General features: G+C 38.9%; 3 protein-coding genes across 6 annotated transcripts in view; 1 reads left to right on the forward strand and 2 right to left on the reverse strand.

Annotated features, from left to right (window-relative positions):
• The window catches only part of ggt1a (gamma-glutamyltransferase 1a), a 51762-nt gene extending 29039 nt beyond the window's left edge, over nucleotides 1-22723 (reverse strand). For all 3 annotated transcript variants that reach the window (XM_057831582.1, XM_057831581.1, XM_057831580.1), the window contains exon 1: nucleotides 22586-22723. The gene's annotated coding sequence lies outside the window, so the exon portion shown is untranslated. The remainder of the gene's footprint in view (nucleotides 1-22585) is intronic.
• lrrc75ba (leucine rich repeat containing 75Ba) lies at nucleotides 1-24879 on the forward strand. The gene is made up of 5 exons (XM_057831585.1): nucleotides 1-78; nucleotides 178-585; nucleotides 14005-14133; nucleotides 17433-17545; nucleotides 21762-24879. The coding sequence occupies exons 2-5, from the start codon at nucleotides 301-303 to the stop codon at nucleotides 22363-22365; spliced, it is 1131 nt and encodes a 376-aa protein (XP_057687568.1). The 5' UTR covers nucleotides 1-78; nucleotides 178-300; the 3' UTR covers nucleotides 22366-24879.
• ggt5a (gamma-glutamyltransferase 5a) overlaps nucleotides 9680-26783 on the reverse strand; it is a 32917-nt gene continuing 15813 nt past the window's right edge. Inside the window, exons 10-13 of one of the 2 annotated variants that reach the window (XM_057831584.1) lie at nucleotides 26501-26607; nucleotides 26282-26392; nucleotides 26044-26215; nucleotides 9680-10763 (exon numbers count right to left, since the gene is read on the reverse strand). In XM_057831584.1, the coding sequence (XP_057687567.1) occupies nucleotides 26069-26215; nucleotides 26282-26392; nucleotides 26501-26607 (365 nt within the window). In that variant the 3' untranslated portion in view covers nucleotides 9680-10763; nucleotides 26044-26068. Of the gene's footprint in view, nucleotides 10764-17354; nucleotides 17852-26043; nucleotides 26216-26281; nucleotides 26393-26500; nucleotides 26608-26783 lie in introns of those variants that run through there. The other variant, XM_057831583.1, reaches the window with a different exon arrangement.

A 26783-nucleotide genomic window follows, 5' to 3' on the forward strand; every position in this document is an offset into this window, starting at 1 on the left:
GTAAAAACAGTAGACTGTTCGAGATAAAGCAGACGGAGCTTCGTGTCCTGGTCGTTTGTCATCGTCATCCCAACAAAGGTGTGACACGTCAAAGTCTTTCTATATATTTTGGAGAAATCTACGTTACGTGAGAGTGCAAGAAGTCTTATGGTGGTGTATATCGGATGCTTTATTTAGTGGTGACGGGCTGCAAAAGCAGACCTCGACGCCGTGTTCCAAGGAGGCTGATCATGGGTCAGCCCTGCTGCTAATCCCGTCTGACTAGGAACAACAACAACGAAACCTGTACATCGCATAGCCATGGGTTCCAGACTTAGCAGACAGAACAGCTTGGACAGCGAGAATTTCTCTAAAAAGCGACGCAGGCTTCTCGATGTCGCCACGGAAAGCGACAATAGGAGCGGCCGGGTCGGGGGCGACTTCCTGTTTGCCCTGATGCTCAAGACGGACAAACTGCCCGGGATGCTGCGTAGGTCCAACCACAGCCCCTACATGAGACGGGTGGCGTGGATAAGGGAGATTCAGAAACTGCTTCGCGATCGCAGGATGGAGCAAGCAACCGACGTGCTCAGATTGCTGAGGAAGGTGAGGACACACGGGGAACTTGCTGCTTGGGACATATCAAAGCCTGTTGTCATATTCGTCGGGCCTGTTATGTTACTGATGCAATCCAAACGCAACAGATGGCTAGCAGACATGGAGATGGCCGTGCAGAGTGCTGTGTAATCGTTTGCAGACAGAGTTGTTTCTGTGTGTTCAAAATAATATACCTGGCTGTAGAGTAGAAGCGTATAAATAATGATAAATCAGACATCTGGACAGGTCGATTGGTTAACCCTTCTAAAGGGAAAGTGACTATTTTTGGCAGTTAAAAAAAATAAATAATAAAGTAAATAATATCTTAATTCATTATTATTTATTATTGAATTAAAATTGAGTAATAACAATTTCAACCCAAGCATGTTCAACCACTAATAAAAGGTAATTGGAGGAATGATACATTTCAATACAGTGCCCTCCATAATTATTGGCACCCCTGAAAACGATGTTTTTTAGCTTCTAATATTTTTTTTTTATTCAGATAATATGGGACCTTAATGGAAAAAAAGAGAAAAATCCCACCTTCAATACAAGTGCATTCATTCAGTGGGGAAAAAAGCCCACATAAAGAAAAAATTATTTGACATCAAATAATGTGTGTCACAATTATTAGCACCCCTGGTGTTAATACTTTGTACAACCACCTTTTGCCAACAAAACAAGGTCTGGGGACTGAGATGGCCATGGGAGGAGCTTGATTTTGTGTCTGGTGAACCATTTCTGTGTAGATTTGGCCATATGTTTAGGGTCATTGTCTTGCTGAAAGACCCAGTGACGACCCATCTTCAGCTTTCGGGCAGAGGGCAACAGATTTTGATTTAAAATCATCTGACCAAAGCACACGGTCCCAGTTGAAGCCTGGAACTGTGTGTATTTTTGTGTGAGACCAAGATTGAGCTTTTTGGCAACAAACACTCTAAGTGGGTCTGGCGTGCCACGAAAGATGCGCATGCTGAAAAGCACCTCATACCCACTGTGAAGTATGGGGGTGGGTCAGTGATGCTGTGGGGCTGTTTTGCTTCCAAAGGCCCTGGGAACCTTGTTAGGGTTCATGGCATCATGAATGCTTTGAAATACCAGGACATTTTAGATCAAAATCTGTTGCTCTCTGCCCGAAAGCTGAAGATGGGTCGTCACTGGGTCTTTCAGCAAGACTATGGCCCTAAACATATGGCCAAATCTACACAGAAAAAAAATTATTAGAAGCTAAAATCTTTTTCAGGGGTACCAATAATTATGGAGGGCACTGTACCTGGGAGTCTGGATACCCAAACCCTTGATGATATTTATAAGCAGTAGTGTTACCAGGATGCCATGTGTGGGTGGGCATTAGTCTTACCTGGGGGGCAAAAAATGAAAAATAGCTACAATGCTCAAGTAGGTCGAAATCCAGCGTAGGGCTACTGCACCTTTAAACATGTTTTGTTTTCTCCTTGAGATAACTGTTGTGATTTGGTCTAAACAAATAAAAGTTGATTTGATTTGACTTAGAACACATCCATAACTGAACAGTATGGACATGCAGGTGACAAATGTTTTCTTTAAGTAACCTATTGTGGTTCCTCGGATTTATTATTATTATTATTATTATAGTTATTCTTTATTCCGCAGCCCCTTTGAGCTCAATTTGACCCTCTTAGAATGCTTCAAAATGCACCAAAATCGGCAGGCAGGTCAAGACAGGTGCAACCTTTGATACCGTGTGAAGACAAATTCAGAATACACTATGTAGCGCCCCCTAGCAGTCATTCTTTGTCCCGCCGACGCGTTGAGCCCTACTTTGACCCCCTCAGAATGCTTCAACACTCACCAAACTCAACAACCAGGTGAACACTGGTGAAAACTTTGATAAAATGTAAAAAAAAAAAAAAAAAAAATATGCGTAAATGTGTGAATTGCCCCCTAGGAACAAAACTTAACATTTCATTTTTTAATTTTTTTTTTTCTTAAGGTGAAAGAGGAGGTAACAACGCAAAGGTTAAAACTTAGAACACATCAGTACTATATGAATGGGATACCATATGCGGTGCCCAGACTGCAGTTAGTACTACATCCAGTTTTCTTTGGATGGGCAGAGAGTGTCCGTGGGTGCCCCAAGGGTACGACCCCTGTTTATGCGCAAAAATTTGTTCCCCTTACAGGTGATATTACAGCTGACTTGAACTGATGGGCCATCATGCCAATGAATCTATACAAGAAAATTGACATGATAAAAATGAATATACTCCCCAGGTTATTGTACGTCTTTCTGGCTCTCCCACTTGAGGTGAATACAAAACAATTTACCGAATGGAATGGATTAATCTCTAATTTTATTTGGAATCATCAGAGACCAAGAATAAAGTACGCTACACTTCAGTTGACCAAAGGAGACGGAGGTATAGCTTTACCATGCTCGGAAAATGATTATAAAGCTGCACAACTTAAAACGTTGATTGCATGGTGTGACCCCATGATGTTAGGTGGAAAGAAATAGAACAAACACAAATTCACATTCCTCTCTCTTCAATACTTGGGAATAAGGTATTATTGGCTTTTTATCTGGATAAAGTTTCTACTTGGACTAAAGTGCCACTAAAAGTCTCAATTGGTATACTTCAAAATAAGACTTTTGAGAAAGATGCAAAGGTTTTACGGTGACACACTGACTTTACTCCAGCAAAAACCAACGTTGGTTTTAAACACTGGTGTAGCAAAGGCATCACCGCATATTGGTCAATAACATTAGCAGGGAACCTTTACTCTTTTCAACAACTTATAAACAAATATGGTCTGGGGAAGGCTGATATTTTTTCGATATCTACAACTGCGCCACTATTTCAACACAAGCATTTTAAGTGAATGTGACTGACACCCAATAATTACTATCTTTGTGGATGCTTCAAGGGGTACACTTACTAAAAAAAACAGATCTCTAAAACATACTGAGCATGACACAGGATGAAAAACCTGACCACTACAGAAGCTCAGGTGGGAGAGGGAGGCGGGAATCGAACTTTCCGATGAGGACTGGTTAAACATATGTAAAACAGTGGCAACTAAGTCTAGCTCTTGGCTTAAGGCGTGAATTCACATAGAAGAATACTATGCGTTTTTTTATTACACCAATAGTAAAGGAACTCTAAAGCAAAAATTATGAATATGGTAAATGTTGGAGGAAATGTGGATGTTCTTCACCTGTGGGCCGCTTCTATATCTTCTGGAAGTGCCCCAAGATCTCCTCTTTCTGGAGAAATGTAGCGATCGTTGCTGAGAAGATTTTGTGTTTAAAATTGGAAGCAAGTTTTAATATGTTTTATTTGGGTAATATCCCAAATGGACTTACAAAACGAGACAGGTATCTCCTCCAGATACTGCAAGAAAACAACTCGAAAGTGGTTAAAGGAAACACCACCTACTGTCACTGAATGGATGGACACAATACACGAGATTTACATTATGGAGCGAATGAACCTTTCCCTAAGACACTTTGCTGAAAAATGTGAAAGATACTATGAGAAATGGAAACGTTTTCTAAACTTTGGGTTGTGATCGTTATGTTAGCATATTCCTATAGACAAGCCCTGGATGCCCAACCCCCTTTTATATAATTTTTTATTTAATACCTTATTGGCCCGAATATAAGACGGCCGCGATTATAAGACGACCCTCTCTTTTTCAAGACTCAAGTTTGAAAAAAGACTTTTTGAACACCAAATTAATTTTTATAAAGAAAAGAATTACAGTACATCTGAAACAAATGATTATAACGATGTATTTGAGAGAAAAAGCATGTTATTTTGCCTCATTCAAATCTTAATATCTGAACATTTAAATATGTAAACTAAATGAAAGTGCAATCACATTTGTAAATGAATGGCTTCTGGTCTTTGAAATGTAAATAAACCAATCTATTGTGATAAAACAACAAAATTGCAATAACTGCATTAACCATCAAATGGAAGTCTAACTGAAACATTGCAATAAAATAATGCAAACTGGTTAAACCTGAAATATGTCATGACAATACATCGCTTCAATGATATCTGGCGCCATCTAGCGTCGTAAATGGGTATAATGTCTAGACCGCAAATATAAGACGACCCCCAGTCTTTCAGTCTTATTTCAATGCAAAAAACACAAGTCTTATATTCGGGCCAATATGGTAATTCATTTTATTCATCTTTGTCGGTCATTTTGTTATGTTTGATGCTCCACACTGCTATTGTTAAAAAAAACTAAAAACTCAATAAAAACTGTTTAAATAGAAATAAAAGACCACAGTGGTACCTCAATATACGATAGCTTCGACACACGATCTTTTCGACATCTGACGTGAAATTTGACTCGACATTTGTTTCTACATCCGACAACATGCTCGAAATACGACGATTTTTGACAGTGCCGCAGTTTCTTTGTTTTGCCGGAAGACGGACACACTTCTGATTTTCTTGTGAGAGAAATCAACACTGGATCCAAAAAGGTTAATGCAGGTGGAGAAAAAAAGAAAAGGTGACGCTTACCATTAAAATGAAGATGTAAATGATAGCAAAATATAAGCATGGTGTGTGCATCCACGAACTGGGTCGAAGATAGGGCTGTAGAATGGCGATCTTGGCCGGCGGTCCTCCTTTGTTCGCCACTCTTTATAAGTTAAGGTGACAATTCTTATTGTGGTAACATCCCCAAAGAAATTGCCAGCTTCATCAGGTTTCTAATCATTTATTCCATCAACTTGTGCAACAGAACACATCTAGTGTCTGTTGTTGTTGACGCCAGTATCAAAACAGAAAGTGAAATAGAACCGTACTCTCTTGCTCACCATCACGTCAGCCCCGCGGTGCGTTCAGGTACAGCAAAAAAAGTCCACCACATCAGAACCGATTCGTTACATTATCACAGGTAATATTATTATTATTACTATTATATTATTATGATTTTTATGCATAATTTATTTGTTTTGCTCTTTGTAATTGCCATTTGCAATAGTAGCAGGAATATTTAGTAAGGATTTAGTGTAGGTTTTTGGGCTGTGGAACGAATTAATGGAAATATAATTTATTATGGGAAAATCCTGCTCGACATATAACCGTTTCGACTTACAAAGAAGGTCCTGGAACGAATTAACTTTGTATGTAGAGGTACCACTGTAATAAAGATCTGACGTCCATGCACATAAACATCACATTTGGGTTCAGGTTGTTCATAATATTAACATTTGGAATTCAAGTGTGGCCTACACGACCCAAAATTTGATGTCAACATATGTGGACGCCAGCTCTCAATTATAATTTCATTCATTCATCTTCCGTGCAGCTTACGCCATGTTACAGGTAAAAAATAATAATAATAATTGTTCCTAGCTTGTATTATTTGTGTTGCTTGCGTCCAAACTAAATGAAAAAGTTGCATCAAAAAGGTAAAAGTTTGGTTTTACTGAAACAAAAAAAAAAGCAACCAGTTTTTCCAGGATGTGGCTGCCTGAAATGTGGGCAGATATTTCATCAATGGTGGTAGCCCACTATATTTTAGCAAGTCAAATGCGAGTTTCCCAGATTGCCAGCCCTTCCTTGTGACTTCATTAATACTTATTACCGTATGTACAGTACCTGTGCTGGAGTCCTATCAGTGTTTACAGTGGGGAGAACAAGTATTTGATACACTGCCAATGGGTTTTCCCATTGACTGTGTATCAAATACTTGTTCTCCCCACTGTATGTGCTTAGGTATGACTGATTTTACAAAGGGATGTTAATTTTTGTTTTTACACATTTCCTCCATTATCAGAGGCCAAGGAAATTCACGATTTGGATATGAATTTAAATCGATGGAAACGACAAATATCCATCAACATCGTTCTTTTAGTTAGACCATTTTCCCAGTTTTTTAAGCATCAAAAGAGTCAAAAACATTATAATTGCCTTGTATTTTTTTATTGCTTTAGATTAACTGTAACTGGCAGTGTTAAATGTGTACACAACATTGATCAAAGGCCGTTATATCGACTCGAATCATGGCAGAATATGGTATATTTTCCAAATAGTCGATATATTATTATTTGTGATTTACCCCCTTTTATATGAATATTGGTGTAATGGCAACACACGGTATGGATAACTTGGGTTTCTGTGAGGAACCATCTTTCTGACTTGAGGTGATAAAGCTCAAACCGTGGTTTAGAGATTCACTGTGCCATAAGCTTCACAATAAGACCTCATCCTTTCCAAATACAGTCTGCATATTCAGCCACCTCCTGATGTGTTAGTCATCAAAAGTAGGCCACTGAAATCGTTGTGTAGACACATGGTCAAGCAGACACAACATGTAACTCAGTGGTCAAGTTCACTCACAGTCAAATGTGCTTTGTTATTTTGAAACAGCAAAACCTCCACTCGCAAAGTGAAGAAATGCATCATGGTCTTTGACCAGACTATCATCTATTTAAAAAAAAAAAAAAGGACAGGGTTTTCCTGCAGTCATCCCTCTTCTATCTTCTTTTATGTTTTTGTCCTGGTTTCCACCACTTTGCAGAGGAGTTTCACTGTTGGGCTGTTTCGACATGCCCATTAGAGCAGATTTGAGCACTACATGCTCTATAATGGCCTGCGCTCTATGAAAAGAAGGTCACCGACAAGGAAATATGGCGCTGCCTCTGCCCTTTTATTCTGTTGTCCGCCCTGATGTAGGGATGTGAAATCATTGTACTAATTGTGTTTGACTTTGAATTGCAAATTCTTGATCAAACTATATTGCCATGCCATAGAACAATACAAAGTCAGCCATTTTAATTTGGTATCATTCCTTGCCCCTGGTGATATTAAAATTTAGGTAATGAATTCCATGTTTGTTATCCTGCCATACACTGCTGGCCAAAAGTATTGGCACCCCTGCAATTCTGTAAGATAATGTTCAATTTCTCCCAGAAAATGATTGCAGTTACAAATGCTTTAGTAGTAATATCTTCATTTATTTTGCTTGCAATGAAAAAACACAAAAGAGAATGGGAAAAAAAATTAAATCATGATCATTTTAAACAAAACTCCAAAAATAGGTCGGACAAAAGTATTGGCACCCATTGAAAAATCATGTGATGCTTCACTAATTTGTGTAATTAACAGTACCTGTTACTTACCTGTGGCACATAACAGGTGTTGGCAAAAACTAAATCACACTTGCAGCCAGTTAAAATGGATTAAAGTTGACTCAAGCTCTGTCCTGTGTCCTCGTGTGTACCACATTGAGCATGGAGAAAAGAAAGAAGACCAAAGAACTGTCTGAGGACTTGAGAAGCCAAATTGTGAGGAAGCATGGGCAATCTCAAGGCTACAAGTCCATCTCCAAAGACTTGAATGTTCCTGTGTCTACCGTGTGCAGTGTCATAAGTGTAAAGTCCATGGCATTGTGGCTAACCCTAGATGTGGACGGAAAAGAAAATTTGACGAGAGATTTCAACAAAAGATTGTGTGGATGGTGGATAAAGAACCTCGACTAACATCCAAACAAGTTCAAGCTGTCCTGCAGTCCGAGGGTACAACAGTGTCAACACGCACTATCCATCGGCGTCTGAGTAAAAAGGGACTCTATGGTAGGATACCCAGGAAGACCCCACTTCTGACCCAGAGACATAAAAAAGCCAGGCCATAGAGTTTACAGGAAATAAAACGAGGCCTTCAAAGAAAAGAACACGGTCCCAACAGTCAAACATAGCGGAGGTTCCTTGATGTTTTGGGGTTGCTTTGCTGCCTCTGGCACTGGACTGCTTGACCATGTGCATGGCATTACGAAGTCTGAAGACTACCAACAAATTTTGCAGCATAATGTAGGGCCCAGTGTGAGAAAGCTGGGTCTCCCTAAGAGGTCATGAGTGTTTCAGCAGGACAATGACCCAAAACACACTTCAAAAAGCACTAGAAAATGGTTTGAGAGAAAGCACTGGACATGTCTAAAGTGGCCAGCAATGAGTCCAGACCTGAATCCCATAGAACCCCTGTGGAGAGATCAGACAATGGCAGTTTAGAGAAGGCAGAGACCTTGAGCAGTTGGCCAAAGAAGAACGGTCTAAAATTCCAGCAGAGCATTGTAAGAAACTCAGTGATGGATACCGGAAGCGTTTTTTCGCAGTTATTTTGTGCAATGGTTGTGCTACCAAGTATTAGGCTGAAGGTGCCAATACTTCTGTCCGGCCCATTTTTGGAGTTTTTTGTGAAATGGTGATTTTTTTTTTTCTTTCATTCTGTGTTTTTTTTTTCAGTGCAACCAATATAAATGAAGATATTTCTACCAAATCATTTGTAATTTCAATCATTTTCTGAGAGAAATTGAGCATTATCTGACAGAATTGCAGGGGTGCCAATACTTTTGGCCAGCAGTGTATATATTTTTCTAAGGCCTTCCTCACACAAGTCTAAAACTGTTCTACAGACATGCAGAAGAGGTAAAGATATCAGATGAACGGGTCTGCACAGTCGTAGGGTTTTGGTGCCTTTCATAGTGCAAGTTCAATTTCCATATTTAAGTCTGCAGCAAGATTCTAATCACCGTGCCTGATTTACCACAGACAATGGTACCCATCCCTAACAAAGAAAATATAAAAGGGGAAATAAAACCAGTCCTACAATGTTAATTAAAGTGAATTAAAAATGTAAAACATCCAGTAAATATATATAATGCTTTTTGTGTAACCCTTCAAGTAACTCAGCCTTGTTTGAAAATAAAACAATGTGTCAAATATTGATTATTTGGTGTAGTTGGACAGAAGAATTGCACAGATACTTGAGAACTTAATTTGTGCCCCAAAAAAATGCCTCCTGACAGCCGAATGAGTTTGGACCTTGTAGATTTATGGAATCGGCAATTAATTCATTGGTGTATAACAACCGTAAAAAGGAAAAGATTCCATCATTATTGCCAGAGGTTACATTACCCTTCTCCCCCCCTGTTGGCTGGCCTATTTGGCTGGCAATCATCTGGGAATCCAGCCATATAGTCTAGCTATCTGCGATAGGTTTTAAATAGCTCTAAAAATGCTCACAATCTTATTTGAATTGATTCTACAGATGAGTTTCATTTGCAACTGCCCTCCCGATTTAAAAAAAAAAAAAAAAAAAGAGTACATCGCTGGTGGTTTCAAGTTTTCCTAAATATGACATTTGAATTTAATTTTACTGCAACACTGTTTTGAGTGTAAAATCAACCAGAAGAAAGCATACCGAATTCTATTTCATGTTAAAACCTTCTTTACAGCTGCTTTAAAGATTCAAAAGTCATGTATGTGCCTTTGCTTTTTTAATGTGTAAACCCAATTAAGTCTGCAGCTATCGATTATTTTAGTAGTCGATTAATCTATGAACTAGTTAGTTCGAAGTTTGAGTTTAGCCTCAAACGGTATAAATAATTGAGGATCTAAGTAAAGCAAAAGAAAGTTGGCTAATTTCCATAGCAAAAGTCCGCTAGCTTAAATGCTATAAAATCCTAACTTTTTTTTTTTTTACAAATAGTTTTACAAATAGTTCAAACACATATTCCCACAAAAAGCTAAATATACCTATAAACAAAATCAAGAATGCATTAAAATCCACCCAAATCAACAAAAAATTAATGCAAACACGTTCAAAACAAACTGTTACAACGCCACTTTAATTAAACAATACTCAAAGCAGGAAAAATTGATTCAAATCTTCTAACAGAATTACTTGACTTAATCGATTAATCGAGGGCTGTCCCAAACGACTAATTTTCTCCCGATTAGTCAGCCGACTATTTTCACGATTAGTCGACTAATCTAATTTTTTTTTTTTTTTTTACTAATTTAATGAATATTTTTTTAAGCTTATTAATTCATAAAAAACATTTTGGAACACTTAAATTCTTTATTAACGTTTAAAAACATAAATATCAATAATAAATCACAAACAATGAGGTCAAATGCTGCTGGCATTTACTAGTGCAAAAGAAAAATGTACAGTAAATAGAAACACTGACTTCACCTTTTTAACAGGAGTCAAAACAATTCTTACTCTTTTTGTGGTGTGTCCATATTCTAAATGTTGAAATGAATTGCAATCGGCCTCATGTCCGGACAATCAATTTCAGAATACTTGTGTGTATGTGAGTTCAGATGCTCTTTCTGGTGTGCATTCCGCATGTTTTGGGGAGGGAAAAAACTGTTAAACTTTTGTTTTAACCTGAAAATAGATCAAGCAGAAGGCATATTGAAATATTACCACCATTTTTTTAAATCAAAGGCACACAGTCATAGTAACAAAAATGAAATACATAGTATTAATTTTAGAGTATACTCCTATATGTATATGCACAATAATACTGTATCATATAAAGTAATTAACATTAGTGCAGTCATGGATTATAGGATGCAGGCCAGCGCTGTGTTTCCATTAGTGCTGTCAAATTTATCGCGTTAACGGGCGGTAATTAATTTTTTAATTAATTTCGTTAAAATATTTTGACGCAATTAACGCATGCACGGAATGACCTGTGCATGCGTTGTCTCAAACAGTTTACAATGACGCCGTTTTAACACATTGAGAGCGAAAAGGCAGAGAAATGCGAGTGGACACAGGCGTTCATTGGACCGCTTCTTTAATTGATTTACACTTTGGCAAGTCTTTCACAACAAATATATAGTATTGTGGCGAACAACGTGGGGAAGAATGACTGGAGACGATCTTTGTCTTAACAGGCTTAATTGAACACAGTGCAAAATATACTGTATACCATTTGCAGCCACCACTGACAGTCATGGTTGCCCAACTTCCCATCATGCATTTAGGCGGAACAGTTAAGTCGCTACTGTATCATTTAGTGCACAGGTGTTAAACCGATTCCAGAAAGGGCCAAGTGGGTGCTGGATTTCTTTCCAAACGATAACGCGCAGGGAGTTTAACCAATGAACTTCCTGCTGAAACAAGCAGCACCTGAAAAAGTTTAACTGATTATACATGTAAAAGATCTAATTGGTTAAAAGGTGTCCAAAGGTATTCCAAATAAGATAATAATATTATTTGTGTTGTGCTATCACTCACAGGAGACAATCTTTTTCTTAACATGCTTAATTGAACACAACGCAGAACATACTATATACCATTTGCAGCCACAACTGACAGTCATGGTTGCCCAACTTTGCACAACAAAAATATTATTTCTATCTCTCAAAAAAAATAATGTTCACAAAAAGTGCTTAATGCAAAGAGAACTGGCATTCCCAATCAAAATAGCTATGCAATATACACATAAAACTTACACAGAGTGACTAGATCTCTAATTAATGTAAAACTCTCCATTGACACCTTGTAGTTTATTTCATTCACTACCTTACGTTATAATGTTGTGCTTATATGATCCTTGGACAAGATTTGTCCGTAAGTATGGTTGTTGTAAAGAATGTACATATCATGTTAGTAAGCGAAATGTTATATTTTTTGTATGAGACGCTTTTTATGTTTAGTGAACCTGTATAGCGTGCTAAGCTAACGTTGTTGCTAATGCAATGCTTGTGTTTTTTTTTTTTTTTTGTAGTTTTACGACGGTCTAAAGAGGACAATGGTTTGAGGCCATTTTATTAATAAATCAGATGAAAAAGGAAGAAGTCTGATTATTAAGGCGCCGTTCACTAGCTGTCTAGCTTTGGAAAAAGTAGACGCTTCGGAGTGAGGACAGCATAGACAGATTTAAATGACAGTAGAGTGAAATGCCCACTACAGTCCTTATTTACCGTATGTTGAATGTATATATCCATCTTGTGTCTTATCTTTCCATTCCAACAATTTATTTTACAGTATATATATATATAATTTACAGAAAAATATGGCATATTTTATAGATGGTTTGAATTGCGATTAATTGCGATTAATTACGATTAATTTTTAAACTGTAATTAACTCGATTAAAAATTTTAATCGTTTGACAGCCCTAGTTTTTTTACAATGCTCCTAACAAATGGTTCAGACACATATTCCCACAAAAAAGCCTAAATATACCTATAAACTTAATCATGAATGCATTAAAAAACATGAGCTCAAACAAAAGCTTACGTTGGTCTGAACAGGGAGCAGTTGGATTCAGTCATATGAAATGAGGCAGACCAAAGGGTAGTGTAGCCACCCTAATCAATAAAACGAAATGCAAACACTTTCAAAATAAACCATTACAACGCCACTTTAAATAAACAAATACTCGAAGCAACAAAATTTAATTTAAATAATTTTTTCTAATCGAATACTTGAGTTAATCGATTAATCGTTGCCGCACTACTATATAATATAAAGTAACTAACATTAGTGCAGTCATGGATTATAGCATGCAGGCCAGCACTGTGCTTCCATATATATTTTTATTAAATTATGTATGTATATATATTTTTTTGTTTTTCCCCAAATGGGAGCTTCCATGATCCTAATAAATACAATCTGCATGCCGTACACAGAGATGTCGAGATCTACAGCTTTCGGGAGCATTAGTAGGGTAGATTAAAAACGTGAAGTACGTGGGGGAAAAAAAATTTGCATGTTGATACGGCGCACATAAAGGCAACTTCAACTTTTAAAAAATCGTTAGAAAGCTGTATGGACTTACGATCCGCTAGCTTGTTTCTCCTCGTCTTCCAAAACTACACCTGCGTGACTGCGCTTCAAGTATTCGTTCATAGCCGACGTGCTACCGTGGTATGAGAGTTCAGCTTGGCAAAGAGACACACAGTGGCACCCTACATATTTTCCTTGAAATAATTCCAGGCTATGGCCATTCTGGTCCACATTTTTTGGCTTTATGCCGCTTTCACCGCTTGCAAGGCGAGCGTCCGCCATTCTATATTTTATCCGCATGTAATTTTTTTTTTTTTTAACCCGTCATTACCTGTCGACGTATTTACGTCATCGATGACGTCGACTAGTCGGGACAGCTCTAGATGAATCGTTGCAGCACTAAACTCAATCCGAGGTCCGTCTGTTTACTGTTATCTTTGTTTAACAGAGAGTCAGTAATGTACTGCTGGCCTCCCACTCACATTGTCTGTTGCAATCAGTGCCTATTGTGATATGCTGAAAACAAATGTATGTGTGCAAGTGTGTATCTGTCTCTAAGGCTTACTTCTTATTAAAGTTCTTTTGGCTGGCTTGTCATTTTAGTTTTACTCATTAGAGCCGCAATGCTAGACTTGTTGATGAAGGCTGTTGGACAGTTGTGTCGCTTACTAGCAGCCCGTCTTGTCATTACATTCCTAAACTGCTGCATTTCATATATAGTTGTAATTTAGGGCTGCAACTAACAATTATTTTTATAATGGACTAATTAAATAATTGGATGTCACTTTGTTCAATTAACTTCACAATTTAACTTGACTCTTACTTGCCGTATTATCATTTTATACAATTCTGTGGAAATGATTATTCATTTTCTATTTTCGTCTAGGATCTGGGATTGGAAGGTACCTCACTCAATGACATTTTATATAAAAATGCTGCCTTCCTCAATCTGGTGGATCCAATTTCACACGAGCTGCTGCTGAGTTTGGCCCGAGAGATGCAAAATCCTAAGAAGGTCAGCTTTTTTTTTCTCGAGAAGCAATGCACCCCATGCAAAATCCTGTTATAGTTTGACAGAAAGAGCTGGCACGAAAGTCGTTCACTGCCTTTGACAGCTACAGAAGCCAAATACTGTATCCATGAACTGGTTGTTAATCCATGTTAATGGGAAAAAAATCTGATTAGGAGAATAGTGAGTAAAATAGTACGTGTTATTTCTGGTGGTTACCGTGGTATGAAAAAGTATCTGAACCTTTTGGAATTTCTCACATTTCTGCATAAAATCACCATCAAATGTGATCTGATCTTTGTCAAAATCACACAGATGAAAAACTGCTTTGACTAAAACCACTCAAGCATTTATATGTTTTCTTATTTTAATGAGGATGGCATGCAAACAATGACAGAAGGGGGAAAAATAAGTAATCACATTTAATATTTTGTCCCCCCCCCCCATTGGCAGCAATAACTTCAACCAGACACTTCGTCTAGCTGCATATCAGTCTGGCACATCGATCAGGAATAATCTTGGCCCATTCTTCTCTACTACTACTGTAGTTCAGTAAGACTCCTAGGATGTCTGGCATGAATCGCCATCTTTGGCTCGTGCCACAGCATCTCAATGGGGTTCAAGTCTGGCCTTGGACTTGGCCACTTTAGAACGTGTATTTTCTTCTTCTGAAACCATTCTGAAGTTGATTTACTTCTGTGTTTTGGATCATTTGTCTTGTTGCAGCATCCATCCTCTTTTTAGCTACAACTGTCTGACAGACGGCCTCAGGTTTTCCTGCAAAACATCTTGATAAACTATTGAATTCATTCTTCCATTAATGATTGCAAGTTGTCCAGGCCCTGAGGCCAGACCCAGCTGCAGAAAGAAATTACAGGGGGGGCATTACATTTTTTGGGGGGGGACACACTTCTTCAATGTAAATTTAGCCGTAACAGTGGCGTTTTTACCCATTATATTTTCTGATGATAGTGTCAGCCAGTGAAACTGCAGGAGGTGGCAGCGCTATCAGCGCTATCCCTTCATGTTGACTTTCGGCCGCGTCTTTGTCATGGCTTGAGTTCGTCTTTAGTTTCTTGAAAAAAACACGGATGTCCATTCCAATTTGAATTAGCAACACAGGAGCCGCTCAATCGCCATTTCTGTAACCGGAGCAATCCCTATCCAATCGCAGTACACAATGGCCGGCTACTCAGCCCGCCCCCCTTATCTGTGATTGGCTAGAAATTGCCTACATTCGCTGCTCTGATTGGTTGAATTGAATGACAACAGATCAAGATAGGATGACTAGAGCAGTGTTTTTCAACCTTTTCTGAGTCATGGAACGTTTTTACGTTGGAAAAAATCTCGCGGCACACCACACCAAAATGTTCCAAAATTACTTTCTGTATAGTATATTTAATTATAAAATAATTTCTCAGTATTTATACTTACTCAATGTGAAACGTTTAGCAATTAGGCTTGAAAAACTATGAGACAGGGGACTTGAGCAATGCATTTAAGCACATCAGGGCTGGTCGTCTCGCTGACAATAGCAACAAAGTAACTGGCTTTCAGGGCGTTCTTATTTACATTTGTAGTTTTTCTCAAAAAAGTTGCCTATTTAATCCATCGACTTGTTCTGAAGCGACGGGCGTTCATTTGGAGATGACGTTTAAGCTTGTATGGCGCCATGGCGCTAGATAGCCGCTCATGTCGCGTTCAAGAACTGCTCGGATTTCTAGGCATCTCCCACCTAGCTGTCCTCGATAATGTGTTGGAATAAAAAAAAGAGGGAGGATTAACGGTCGTCACATATGGATAAAATGGAAAGGACACTTTTGTATGTATCGACACTTGACGAGTCAAATAATGAACAGTAGAAGTACTGGGGTCCACATTGTTACGGAGAGCAAGGTGGCTGATGCCTAGAAATCCGAGCAGTTCATGAACGCAACACGACTCATCTGCACACAACCGAGAACTTTTTCCCCATTCCTTCCTTCCTACTGCAACTTTGCCCGACGAATTTTAAAAAAGCGACATTGGATAATTTCTCGCGGCACACCTGACGATCTCTCACGGCGGCGGCACAATCGGTTGAAAAACACTGGAATATAGGGTTCATTCTCCCCGTGTGTGTGTGTTTTTGTGGAAGATTTAAAAAAAAAAAAAAAATTACACAGTACAGTTTAATCGAGCTAGGGCGGGCACAGCCGTCCCTCAGGGCGGGCACGGCCCCCTAATGCCTGCCCATGCTGCCGGGTCAGCCTGAGGCAGCAAAACAGCCCCAAATCATGATGCTCCCTCCACCATGCTTCACAGTGGGGATGAGGTGTTGATGTTGGTGAACTGTTCCTTTTTTCCTCTACACATGACATGTGTTACTCCCAAACAATTCAACTTTGGTTTCATCAGTCCACAAAATGTTTCGCCAAAGCTTCTCTAGAGTATCCAAATGCCTTTTTGCGAAAATTAAACAAGCAGCAATGTTGTTGTTTTTTTTTAGACAGCAGTGGCTTCCTCCATGGAGTCTTCCCATTAACACCATTCTTGGCCATAGTTTTGGTTTTTAGTTGATGTGTGCACAGAGATATTAGACTGCCAGTTATTTCTGTAAGTCTTTAGCAGACACTCTAGGGATCTTTTTTTACCTTTCTGAATATTCTGCACTGAACTCTTGGCGTCGTCTTTGGTAGACGGCCACTCCTTGGGAGAGAAGCAAAAGTGCCAAACTCTCTCCATTTGTAGACAACTTCTCTGACTGTCGATTGATGAACATCGACTTTTAGAGATGGTTTTGTATCCTTTCCCAGCTTTATACAACTCAACAATCCTTGATCGCAGGTCTTCAGACAGCTCTTTTGACCCAGCCATGATGCACATCAGACAATGCTTCTCATCAAGACAATTCTTACCAGGTGTTTGTTTTAAAGTGGGCAGGGCAGCTTTAAACCACTCATCAGTGATTGGGCACAAAGCTGACTTAAAATGTTTGGTAAGAATTGGTTTCAATTGCTCTTTAAGTCTCCTTAGGCAGAGGGTTCGCTTATTTTTCCCCCTTCTGTCATTGTTTGCATGCTATTCTCATTAAAACTTGAAAACCTATAAATGTTTGGGTGGTTTAGTTAAAACAGACACTGTTTTTACATCTTTGTGATTTTGACAAAGATCACATCACATTTGATGTTGATTTTATGCAGAAATGTGAGAAATTCCAAAAGCTTCAGATACTTTTTCATACCACTGTAGTTGTATCGGCAGAATGGAAATGAGAATTGCAAAACAGTTTGTTTTTGCTGAATGTGATCTACTTTGGTCCACAGGATTCAGACACCATAAAGTCGTCGGATAAAATTTGCAGACAGCTAATCTACCACCTGACCCCACATTCAAAATGGCTGAGGCAGAGCATGTCCCGTCGGAAATCCCAGGCATGGTAAGCCCTTGTGTCCAGACATCCACTAATCATAACAGTCATAAATCTGCAGCCCAGTTCAACACAAAGCAGGGCACGACTCCATGTCGGGCTGTAGCGATCTCTGTAGCTGACATTGAATTAGAACAGCGTTGGCCACAGGCCGACCTGATGGGAGAGCCATGGTAACCACATCTGTCAATCATTTTTCGTTTTAAGTGCTTGATTACGTGCATCGCTTGTCCGTTGCCTCCGGCTTCTCCCTCTCTCTGTCGCACTCTCCCGACCCCCCATAAAAAGTAGCACTGCAACACATTTTCCATCTGTCTGAAAGAGGAAGAAAACTACTTGAAGAGTGCACGGTGAATACAAAATAAGCTTTCATAGCGCTTGTGCGGCTCAGGTATTTTAGGCATGAAAAGATACTTATAGCAATTGTAAATAATATATTAGTTTTCTGAATGTGTTTTTGTAGTGTGAAATACACAATTTGAGCCAGCAGACATGGACGTTGCCTGCAATTAAATGGTCCCTCAAAAGTTACCATTAGTTTAACTCATTCCCTGCCAGCCCAGATCACAATATGTGTTGTGGTAGTTGGTAAAAGACGAATTAATATTGAAAACACCTATTGACGTCAATAAACGTCCAATCCATTTAACTGGGAGGAGCTTTGATCACTTCCAGCAATCCTGCATTGGACCTCAATGGCAGGCAAAGAGTTACGTGAGGTCGCAAGATATTTATTTAACGAAACAAAAATTTCAAACAACTATTCCCAGAGAAAAATACACATGGGCCACAATTTTTTGAATTTCTTTTTTCATTTCATCACAATTTTATTTTTTGATATTTTTTAAATAATTTTGTGAGAAATATATTTTTTATTATTCATGGCTTTTTATTTGTGTGTTTTTTTTTTTTACTATTTCAGTAGTTCATTTTTCCCCCATAAAGGCTCCTTCAATTCATTTTATCTAAAATGATTTATTTTTATTTTTTTATTGCCCTTGGAAAAATAAGGCCTCTCTAACGGCGTTATTTTTTTCAGTAGTGAGTAATCTAATTATTTAATTTTCCCATCTTTGCAATGCCGTTACCATTACTGAGGATGTGAAGGCGCGTGTTACTGTAATTTAGTTGAATGAAACGCAAGTTGTCTGATTTTGTCAAAACTTCCTGGGAGAGCGCAGAGCGGGAGAGGGGAAGGGGTAGTGACGCCGTTGCAAACGCGATGATGATTGGCTACGTAGCCCGGCGCGTTAGCATAGCATTCACACTGTTAGCATTAGTATTTAGCGTGGGAAGCGTCATCTTAAACACTCGTGCAACTTTTTTTTTTTTTTTTACACATACAGTTCGTGTTGTCCAGGTGGACACAACTAATTGAAATAATGTACTATTTTCCTGGTGAGGGCATTATCATCACCAAGTTGGCATTGTCCTTGTAGACATTACAATATAATAATAATTTCTTCTGTTTGGGGGACTTTTTTTAAATGCTTCATTGAGTGAGTCCACTCAAATCCACTCAAGCTCACTTACAGCAACTGTTTAACAAGTTAAATGATGATTGACGCATGTGGCTGTTCTGAAGTTCATGTCCTTGGCAAGATCAAACCCAAACATCTGTCAATCATCGTTAACTTTATAAGCAACTCCAGTGCACTGCCTGATGAACAACGAGCAGGGAGAGGGAGGGAGCGAGCGAGAATAAGACTTCGCGATCGGCTCAGGACAGCTTGCTGAGGGCGCGAAGTTTGAAGCACGAAGTAGCGAGGGATCACTGTATATTAGGGTTGTGCCAATACACACAAGTCACGATTTAGTATTTACCTTGGTACAGTTTCACGGTTGGGTGCAGGTTCAGTACAACAGAAAAAACAAAAAGGCTTTTTTTCTCACAGCATTTGAAAGTTAAAGTTTGTAAACCATTGCACTTTTATATAGGTGATTTTATTTAAACCAAAAAAAGTCTTACATTGTGCCCTACGTTTTTAATAAATGAAAAAAATCAATTTAATTCAATCAGTTCATATACACATATTAGATGTGAAAGATATTATAAAATGTCTAATTCAAGAATGTGTAGAACATGAAAAGTAACGTCAGTTACTTTGCCGAGTAACTGTTTACTCTTACAATGAGGTAAACTGTAAAGTAAAATTAACAACACTGAACACAAACACTACAATTTGGCGTCAAATGACACAATATTGTCTCATGGGCTGCAATTGGCCCCTGATCTGTAGGTTTGAGACCACTGTCCTATATGAATGTAATACAAATAATACATTTGAGATAAAAGATTTTTAATCATCATTTGTGCATAAAAGGGTAAAAAAATTGGCAATACCTGTCTGTAGTAATTTCTACTATTTTTAGTTGAAGAACAATTATGTCATCCATTTGCCATCATTTACCACTAATTTGATACTGAATCTTTTCTTTGGCATAGTTAAACAAGAAAATAGTTGCTGTAATTTGTTTAAAAAATGAATCGAAGCTTAAAAAACTGGTAATTTCTGTGCCCAAATTTAAGAAAAAAAAAAGGCTCCAACATGAAGCAATTACCAGAGAATCCCAAAATTTGAAAAATAAGGTCCTAATGAAACATTTTTTTCCAAATTTGTAAAAAGAAAAGTCAAAATGAATATCTGTAATAAGCGCTCTGATATCTATAACCCTTGCTAAATCATGTCTGTTTTTCTCATGGAACCTGCAGATGCATGTGTTGACTTGCATCTTTTTTTTTTCCAAAAAGAATTGTCAAAATTCTGAATTAGTCTCAAAATCATGAAATTTTAGGTGTATCAAATGTGATACGTCTGGCAATAAAGGGTTAAGAATCCATTATCTGTACTGTGAATAACTAAACTGAAGTGTGATTATCATAAATCATCTTCACTTAAAGCGCACCATACATCCATGATGAAATGTAATATCCACTCTGTAAATATAACGGTTATGATTCAATTTCGTATGGTATTCAAAAGAGATCTCAATCCCAAATTTGTGTTATATTTTTAGCAGTTGTTAATCCTCATGTGACAAGGCTTATATTTTACCTAATAGATCTCTTGATTATGCAATATAAATTTCATTGAAAGCATGGTTATGTAATTGATAAATAAATGATGGATCAACACTTAGCATGCTGATCATCAACAGTTACCTGATTGCGATTATGTCATTATTAATCTTATCAATTTTGTGATTGTTCGCCGCCCTTGAGACCTTGAGTTATTGACTCAAAGGTTACAGTTTGTGCATCTACTAGTGGTAAACCTATTTAAATTCATGGTAAAAGAATGATCGGACGCCGCACAAGTTTGTCTTTTTATCATAATCTTGAGAAGGGCGACAAGCGCTCCTTTGTTTTTGTTTTTTTCAGAGAGATGTCGAAAAGTACATATTGCGCAACATCAGCAGATTCGATTCGGCACGTTATTTCTTAATACTCCCACATACCGGTACAATTATTGGTATCGGTACAGCGCTGACAATGACATCTATTTTTTATGCTTAGGGAGCTCCAAATTGGGGGGGGGGGGGGGGGGGCAATAACTTGGTCAAATCCTATTCAAACATTCATGAATGACTTTCATGTCTGTGGTGAAGATTTTACTGTGAGCTAGCAGTATGATAAATAGATAGCCAGGGGTGGTCTATATATTATGTGCTTAAAAGTATATTGAACTCTTGTTGAACTGGCTTAACATTATTTTATAGCTTTTTTTCTTTCACATTGGCCTTTGAATGCCTTGAAAGGGAGTGAGTCACATGGGGCACATTTGCCTCAGCCCTCGCTTGTGATTGTCACCATGTATCATTATGAAGCAACAGAAGTGACAGGCCTTGCAGCTGTGGGCATACGAGAGATTACGAGTGGTACCTCCATTTTCATAATTCAAAAGATCAATCAACGAGCCGTGCTAGTAAGGGCTAAAAATAACACATTGTTTCCAAACGTAGAGGTATCTAATGTTTGGGGACATTTGCTGAGAGCTCTTTGCTCTTGGCTGGCATGGATGTTTTGGCTCCTCTGTTTAGTTAGTGACCATGCCGCGGTCTTAGTCAGCCTTTTGCCTGAAGCCATTCGGTCCCTCAGTTAGAAAACACAGAAAACACAACATTAAGCCAGAGCCATGTTTCCAGATCAGTGGCCCTACTAACACCTTATTTAGTTTGTGCTTTTAAAGCTTTAATCATGTTCTTGCTCTTCTTTTCATTATAGTCTCAAGACAACGCTCCAGAAGAAACTGTCCAATGACACTGTGGACTTGTCAGGCATTCCTCTGTCCACCCGAGATGTCCGTCAAGTGGCTTTCTACCTCCAAAACAATAGAGATAGCGTGGTGGCCGTGGATATCAGCTTTACGGAACTCCAAGATGAAAACCTGAGGCTGCTTCTTCCTCTTCTTGCCTCACTGCCCAAACTCAACACCCTTGCCCTCAACGGGAACCGTCTCACCCTGAGTATACTCAAAGACCTGACTGAGATGCTGAAAGACCCCAAGAAGTTCTCCAGCCTTGCCTGGATAGACCTTGGAAACAATGTTGATATTTTCACCATGCCTCAACCGCTGTTGGTAGCTTTACGTCGACGTTGTAGCCTCAAAAGTAGTCTACCCACAATCTATGAGTACACAGAGGGTCAACCCTACTGCTACCGGCTAGAGACGTCAATTGAGGAACCCAGCCACTATGAGGAAGATGAGGAAGAAGAGGATGAGCAGGACGACATCGACGACATGGGTAAAAAATTTGAGCTGGAATCATGGGGCTTAGGTGAGAAGCAGCTTTCTAAAGACTTTACCCTTCACTACTGTGAGAGGTGATCAGGTGTTTCTCTAAGAGGCTTTCTAAACTCTGGCTGAAATGTTATCAATCAGAGACCTTCCTTAACTTGATCACTCTCACACCTTCCAGTCCAGTCACCCTTGAGGCATGAAGGAGGACCACATTGTGAAACTAAATCAGACACCAAGTAACAACAAGACGTCTCAAAATGAATCTGCGCTAGTTGACAGCAGAATGAGGTTGACGCAATGGACTTACTGTGTAGGTGGATGATGCTCTTGGGAACAAGGCCTGGAGGACTGAATTCATTGGAGAATCATCTCTCACTTGCCCTCTCACGTCCCTTTTACTATATATCTGTCTGATTGTAGCAGCGAAGAAACCAATCCCAAGGAGATTTCGATCAGTTGTCTGACTGGTTGAGCAGCATTTCGCCAGTATTGCCAGCGCAAGACCAGTCCGTTTGGAAGCAGTGGTTCCCCCGAATTCTCAACTAAGACTGAGACGATTTCCGACAGGCAGAGCCTCACTCCACATTGTGTGTTCTCTGTTAATCTCTCAACAAAAGCTATGACAGAAGTTCAACAGACTACACAGCCACTGACCTGTCACGTGACGCTGGCAAAACTGCTCGGTCAAGACTTTTTCACCCCTTTCCTAATGTCTACTTGTGAATACCCTGCCCTTGTTTGTATGTAAATGAGGGCACAAAACATGGCTCTGTTGTGTTACCACAGTTTTTTTGTTTTTCTTTTGCACTTTTGGTGAGCAAAACAATCGTAGAATTTAACAAATAGGACTAAACAGTGGTAGCGATGACTAATTGTTTCTTTACTTGCTTAAATACATGTGTTTGTTAACGCAGTTTCAATTGAACGAAGTTTTAGTACTGGCTTCTGAATTCAAAGTGTACAAAACTGTTGTTGTTTGTTGTTCAATTCTTTGGTCTGTGTTGTCATTTGTAGGCATTTATGTGTTACTTGAGGGATGGAACGGTTTTTGAAAATTGTCCAAATTGTTCAGTTCCACTGTTCGTTTCAGTCCATGTGTCTCTTCGGTTCATCGGCACACACGGCTCCTTTAACAGGTGTACTAGTGTACTAAATAAGGCGAAACTTCAGGGGCAGGGGGGGTGTTTAAATATAATGATTCACACATTTAGCCAACTATACAGGACAATTAATTTTTTTGCGTACCAAACGAAAAGCCGTGAGCACAAAACCGAGAACCGAACAGAAATGTGGAAGTATTTGTGAACCGTTCCACCCCAATTTACTGCCTCACTTGCTTGGCTCTATTTCTGTTTTTAGAATGCCATGACTGGTTAATGGGGGTACAAATGGTCCAGGGGACTGCTCTGGGTCTTGGGGGATGACGGTGGCCCGTTTGCCAGAGCTACAGGGGGAGGGGTGTGCCACACTCACTCCCCTCCTGATTGGTGGGGGTGGTGCTGGGGTGGCCACCACACAGCATTTCCACTTTTCTGCAGAACTATCACACGTCTGAGTGGGTTCACGCATGACTGGGTGCAGTTAGACACTCAGGTAGAGAAATTGTCTGTGCCAGGATTAGCGATCAGGTAGCATAGAATAGGATGTCAATTTATCCACGCTTACAGGTGATTTACATAATACCGGGTTCCCCACCTCACATTTCTGAATTGTGCACACTCCACCTCACCTAATTACGTCTCCTTTTGACTTACCTACTCTCGTTTTTCTCATCGGTTATCATCGGTTATCAGGCCCCCCACATTGTGTCCACGGGTAAATATAATTAGCTAATGATAGCACCACTGTGTTCATAGGTAGCATAGGCGTATAATGTATTTCTTGTTGTTGTTTGTCCTTCTCCTCTTCTGTCTTCCTTCCTTTCTGTCCCTTCATAACCTTTTCCTGTTCACTAAAAAATACCATGACTGTTATCTCATGTATCTAGACGGACTTTCAGGGTCATGTCATTTGCAGTAGCACATGGTCAGGCAGATCAAAACAGTGCAATGCACTTAAATGCACTTTTATGTTTCGACCTCTACATATAAGCATAGTCTCTGTGGGTAATTGTTTGAAATGATCATTCACAGTGCAGAAGTTGTCGTCTTTTAAATTGCTGATCCAAATGGCTCGTGATTGTTAGAAAGTTCTACAAACAATTGCTGCTCCGTTAGAATATACACTCAATGTCTAAATGTAATATATATGTTTGTCACACTGAAACGTCTGGTTATTGTTGTAATTATTTGTGTTTTGGTGTCTTGTCCAATTCTGTGACTCCAATCTCATCAAATTGAGCACAGTGGCCTTCTTGTGTTTACTGAAAGAAACAGAAAACAAAAGTAGATGTGGCAAAAGGTATTGCATTAGCATATTTAATTCTTGATTACATTGAAATCAGGCACATTTTATGTTGAATGTTTAATCTGAGTGGGAGTGAACACTGTCCAATTGGTTTGTAGCATCTCTGAGCAATTCTTCCTTGATGTAGTTTGTACATTCCAAAACCAAAAACGACCAATAAAAAAAATCTATCCTAACGGAGAAAGTGATGCCTGGTCCTTTTTTTGCTGCTACTCTGAGGAGTCTGAAAATAGGCCAGTGATTATTGTGACTAATGCTCTGAATAGCTAGGCCAGAACTAAACATGTTTCTAAGCCAGCAGGCTGTGGATCATCTGTGTCCCTTTTGCATCGCCAGGTTGGCTATCCGAGTTTGTCATCAGAAACACGATCCTCCTAGGGCAATCTTTTGTTCCTGTTGTCTGACATGGTAATGTGCCATTTACAACAGGTGGCTCCCATAAGTTCAACAGCACAGTATGACTGTCACACCCCCTGAGGTCTAAATTTCATGTTGCACAGCAACAGAACCACCCCAAAATGGCTTTTATTATAGCAGCAACTGCAATATTTCAGTAGGAAATGAATAACATCAGTGTCCTCCGTCAAGTGTTACCGTCCAAGTGAAAAAAAAATACTGGCATTTTCAGCACCAGGTATTTTGTCCTTTCATTTTTGGGCAATTTAAACAATACGACATCCAACAGTTCATGAGGTGATATTTTACAGAGTTGCTCATCATAAAAAGAAAACTTTCTTGTTAAAGGAGAATTAATGCAAAGTATGTCTTACATGTCTTATTAAATCATTTTTGGTGTGGGGGAAACGTGTCATGTCATCTGCTAGAAATGCCAATCAAGTTTAAAGTCTTTGACTTATTTGAACCACGTACAAAATTCCAAATTTTGTATATGTTTTTAACAAATACAGACCAAAAAGCCAATCCTTATAAACACCATAGTTCAGTATCATATTCAGGGCATGATGGAAGCATAATAATCTTGGCTCCCTTTTTTATTGTCCAAATAGGTTTGAAACACAGGTAACTTATTTCTATACATTAAATGTCTAGGTTTTTTTTTTTTTCATTCAATTTAATTTAATCAAATGTATCATATTACAATAGTGCATACAGGTTTTATTGGAATTTACCACAATGATATATTTTATGCCTCTACTTACCCAAACCCTAAACCCACCAGTAGGAAAAATACTTTTGAAATTAATAAAAGTAAAAGAATAATATATCTGATCATCAATGCAGTAAATTGCACAAAAAGAGGTATCTGTATTTTAAGATCAAAGTATTATATATTTTGGTCTTTTTTTGTGCTTTCGTGTAGCAACGTAACATTCAACAGTAGGTGCTGTATTAATTTACCTCCTCAAATTTTGCTGCCAAACCATCAGTAACCAACTGCTTTACCCATTTTCCTTGCATCAGACACTGCACTGATGCATCCACCCTCCTTCTCCACAGCATTTACAACATTGAAAAACTTCCTAGTAGGTTTATGAATTTGTCCTAGAGTTTTCAGATCCTCGATTACGTCCTGAAAGACAATGAAAAAAGATTTAGCCGGTACAGCAAGGCCAAAAGCATGCATTCGGTTCATCACCTTATCAAAGTTGGATTCAAACTTCACTGCATTTTCAGAATCGACATAAAGAACTGGAGCAGCAATTGCCTCCTTAAGGCTCTTTCCTAACCAAAGGTTGTTCATAATTGCCTGAAAAGGATAATTATACATCAGGCAGATGACACAATTGTGAACAAAGAACATGCTATGACACATTGAGAGCAGTCATTGTTAGAAGCACTTTGCATTGCCACGCACTGAAGCCATTCCAGTGGTGATCATGCTACCGCCTGTGGATCCAATAACCAGCACCTTTGACTTGGACTTGAGCACAGTAGGAGCCATGGATGAAGGAGGCTGGTCCCCTGCAATGAGGGGGAAAAAACCTTGACAGCCACTATTGGATTCATCAATGTGATAATGCATGAAAATAATGGGTGCAAAATCTGCAAATGCAATCAGCAGGCGTCTTTTGACTATGCAGGATCACAGCTGCTCCACTGAATATCTTTGCAGAGGGGATATTTATAGCCTAGAAATT

The sequence above is a fragment of the Corythoichthys intestinalis genome, chromosome 3 (assembly GCF_030265065.1).
Source record: "Corythoichthys intestinalis isolate RoL2023-P3 chromosome 3, ASM3026506v1, whole genome shotgun sequence".
Classification (NCBI taxonomy): Eukaryota; Metazoa; Chordata; class Actinopteri; order Syngnathiformes; family Syngnathidae; genus Corythoichthys; species Corythoichthys intestinalis.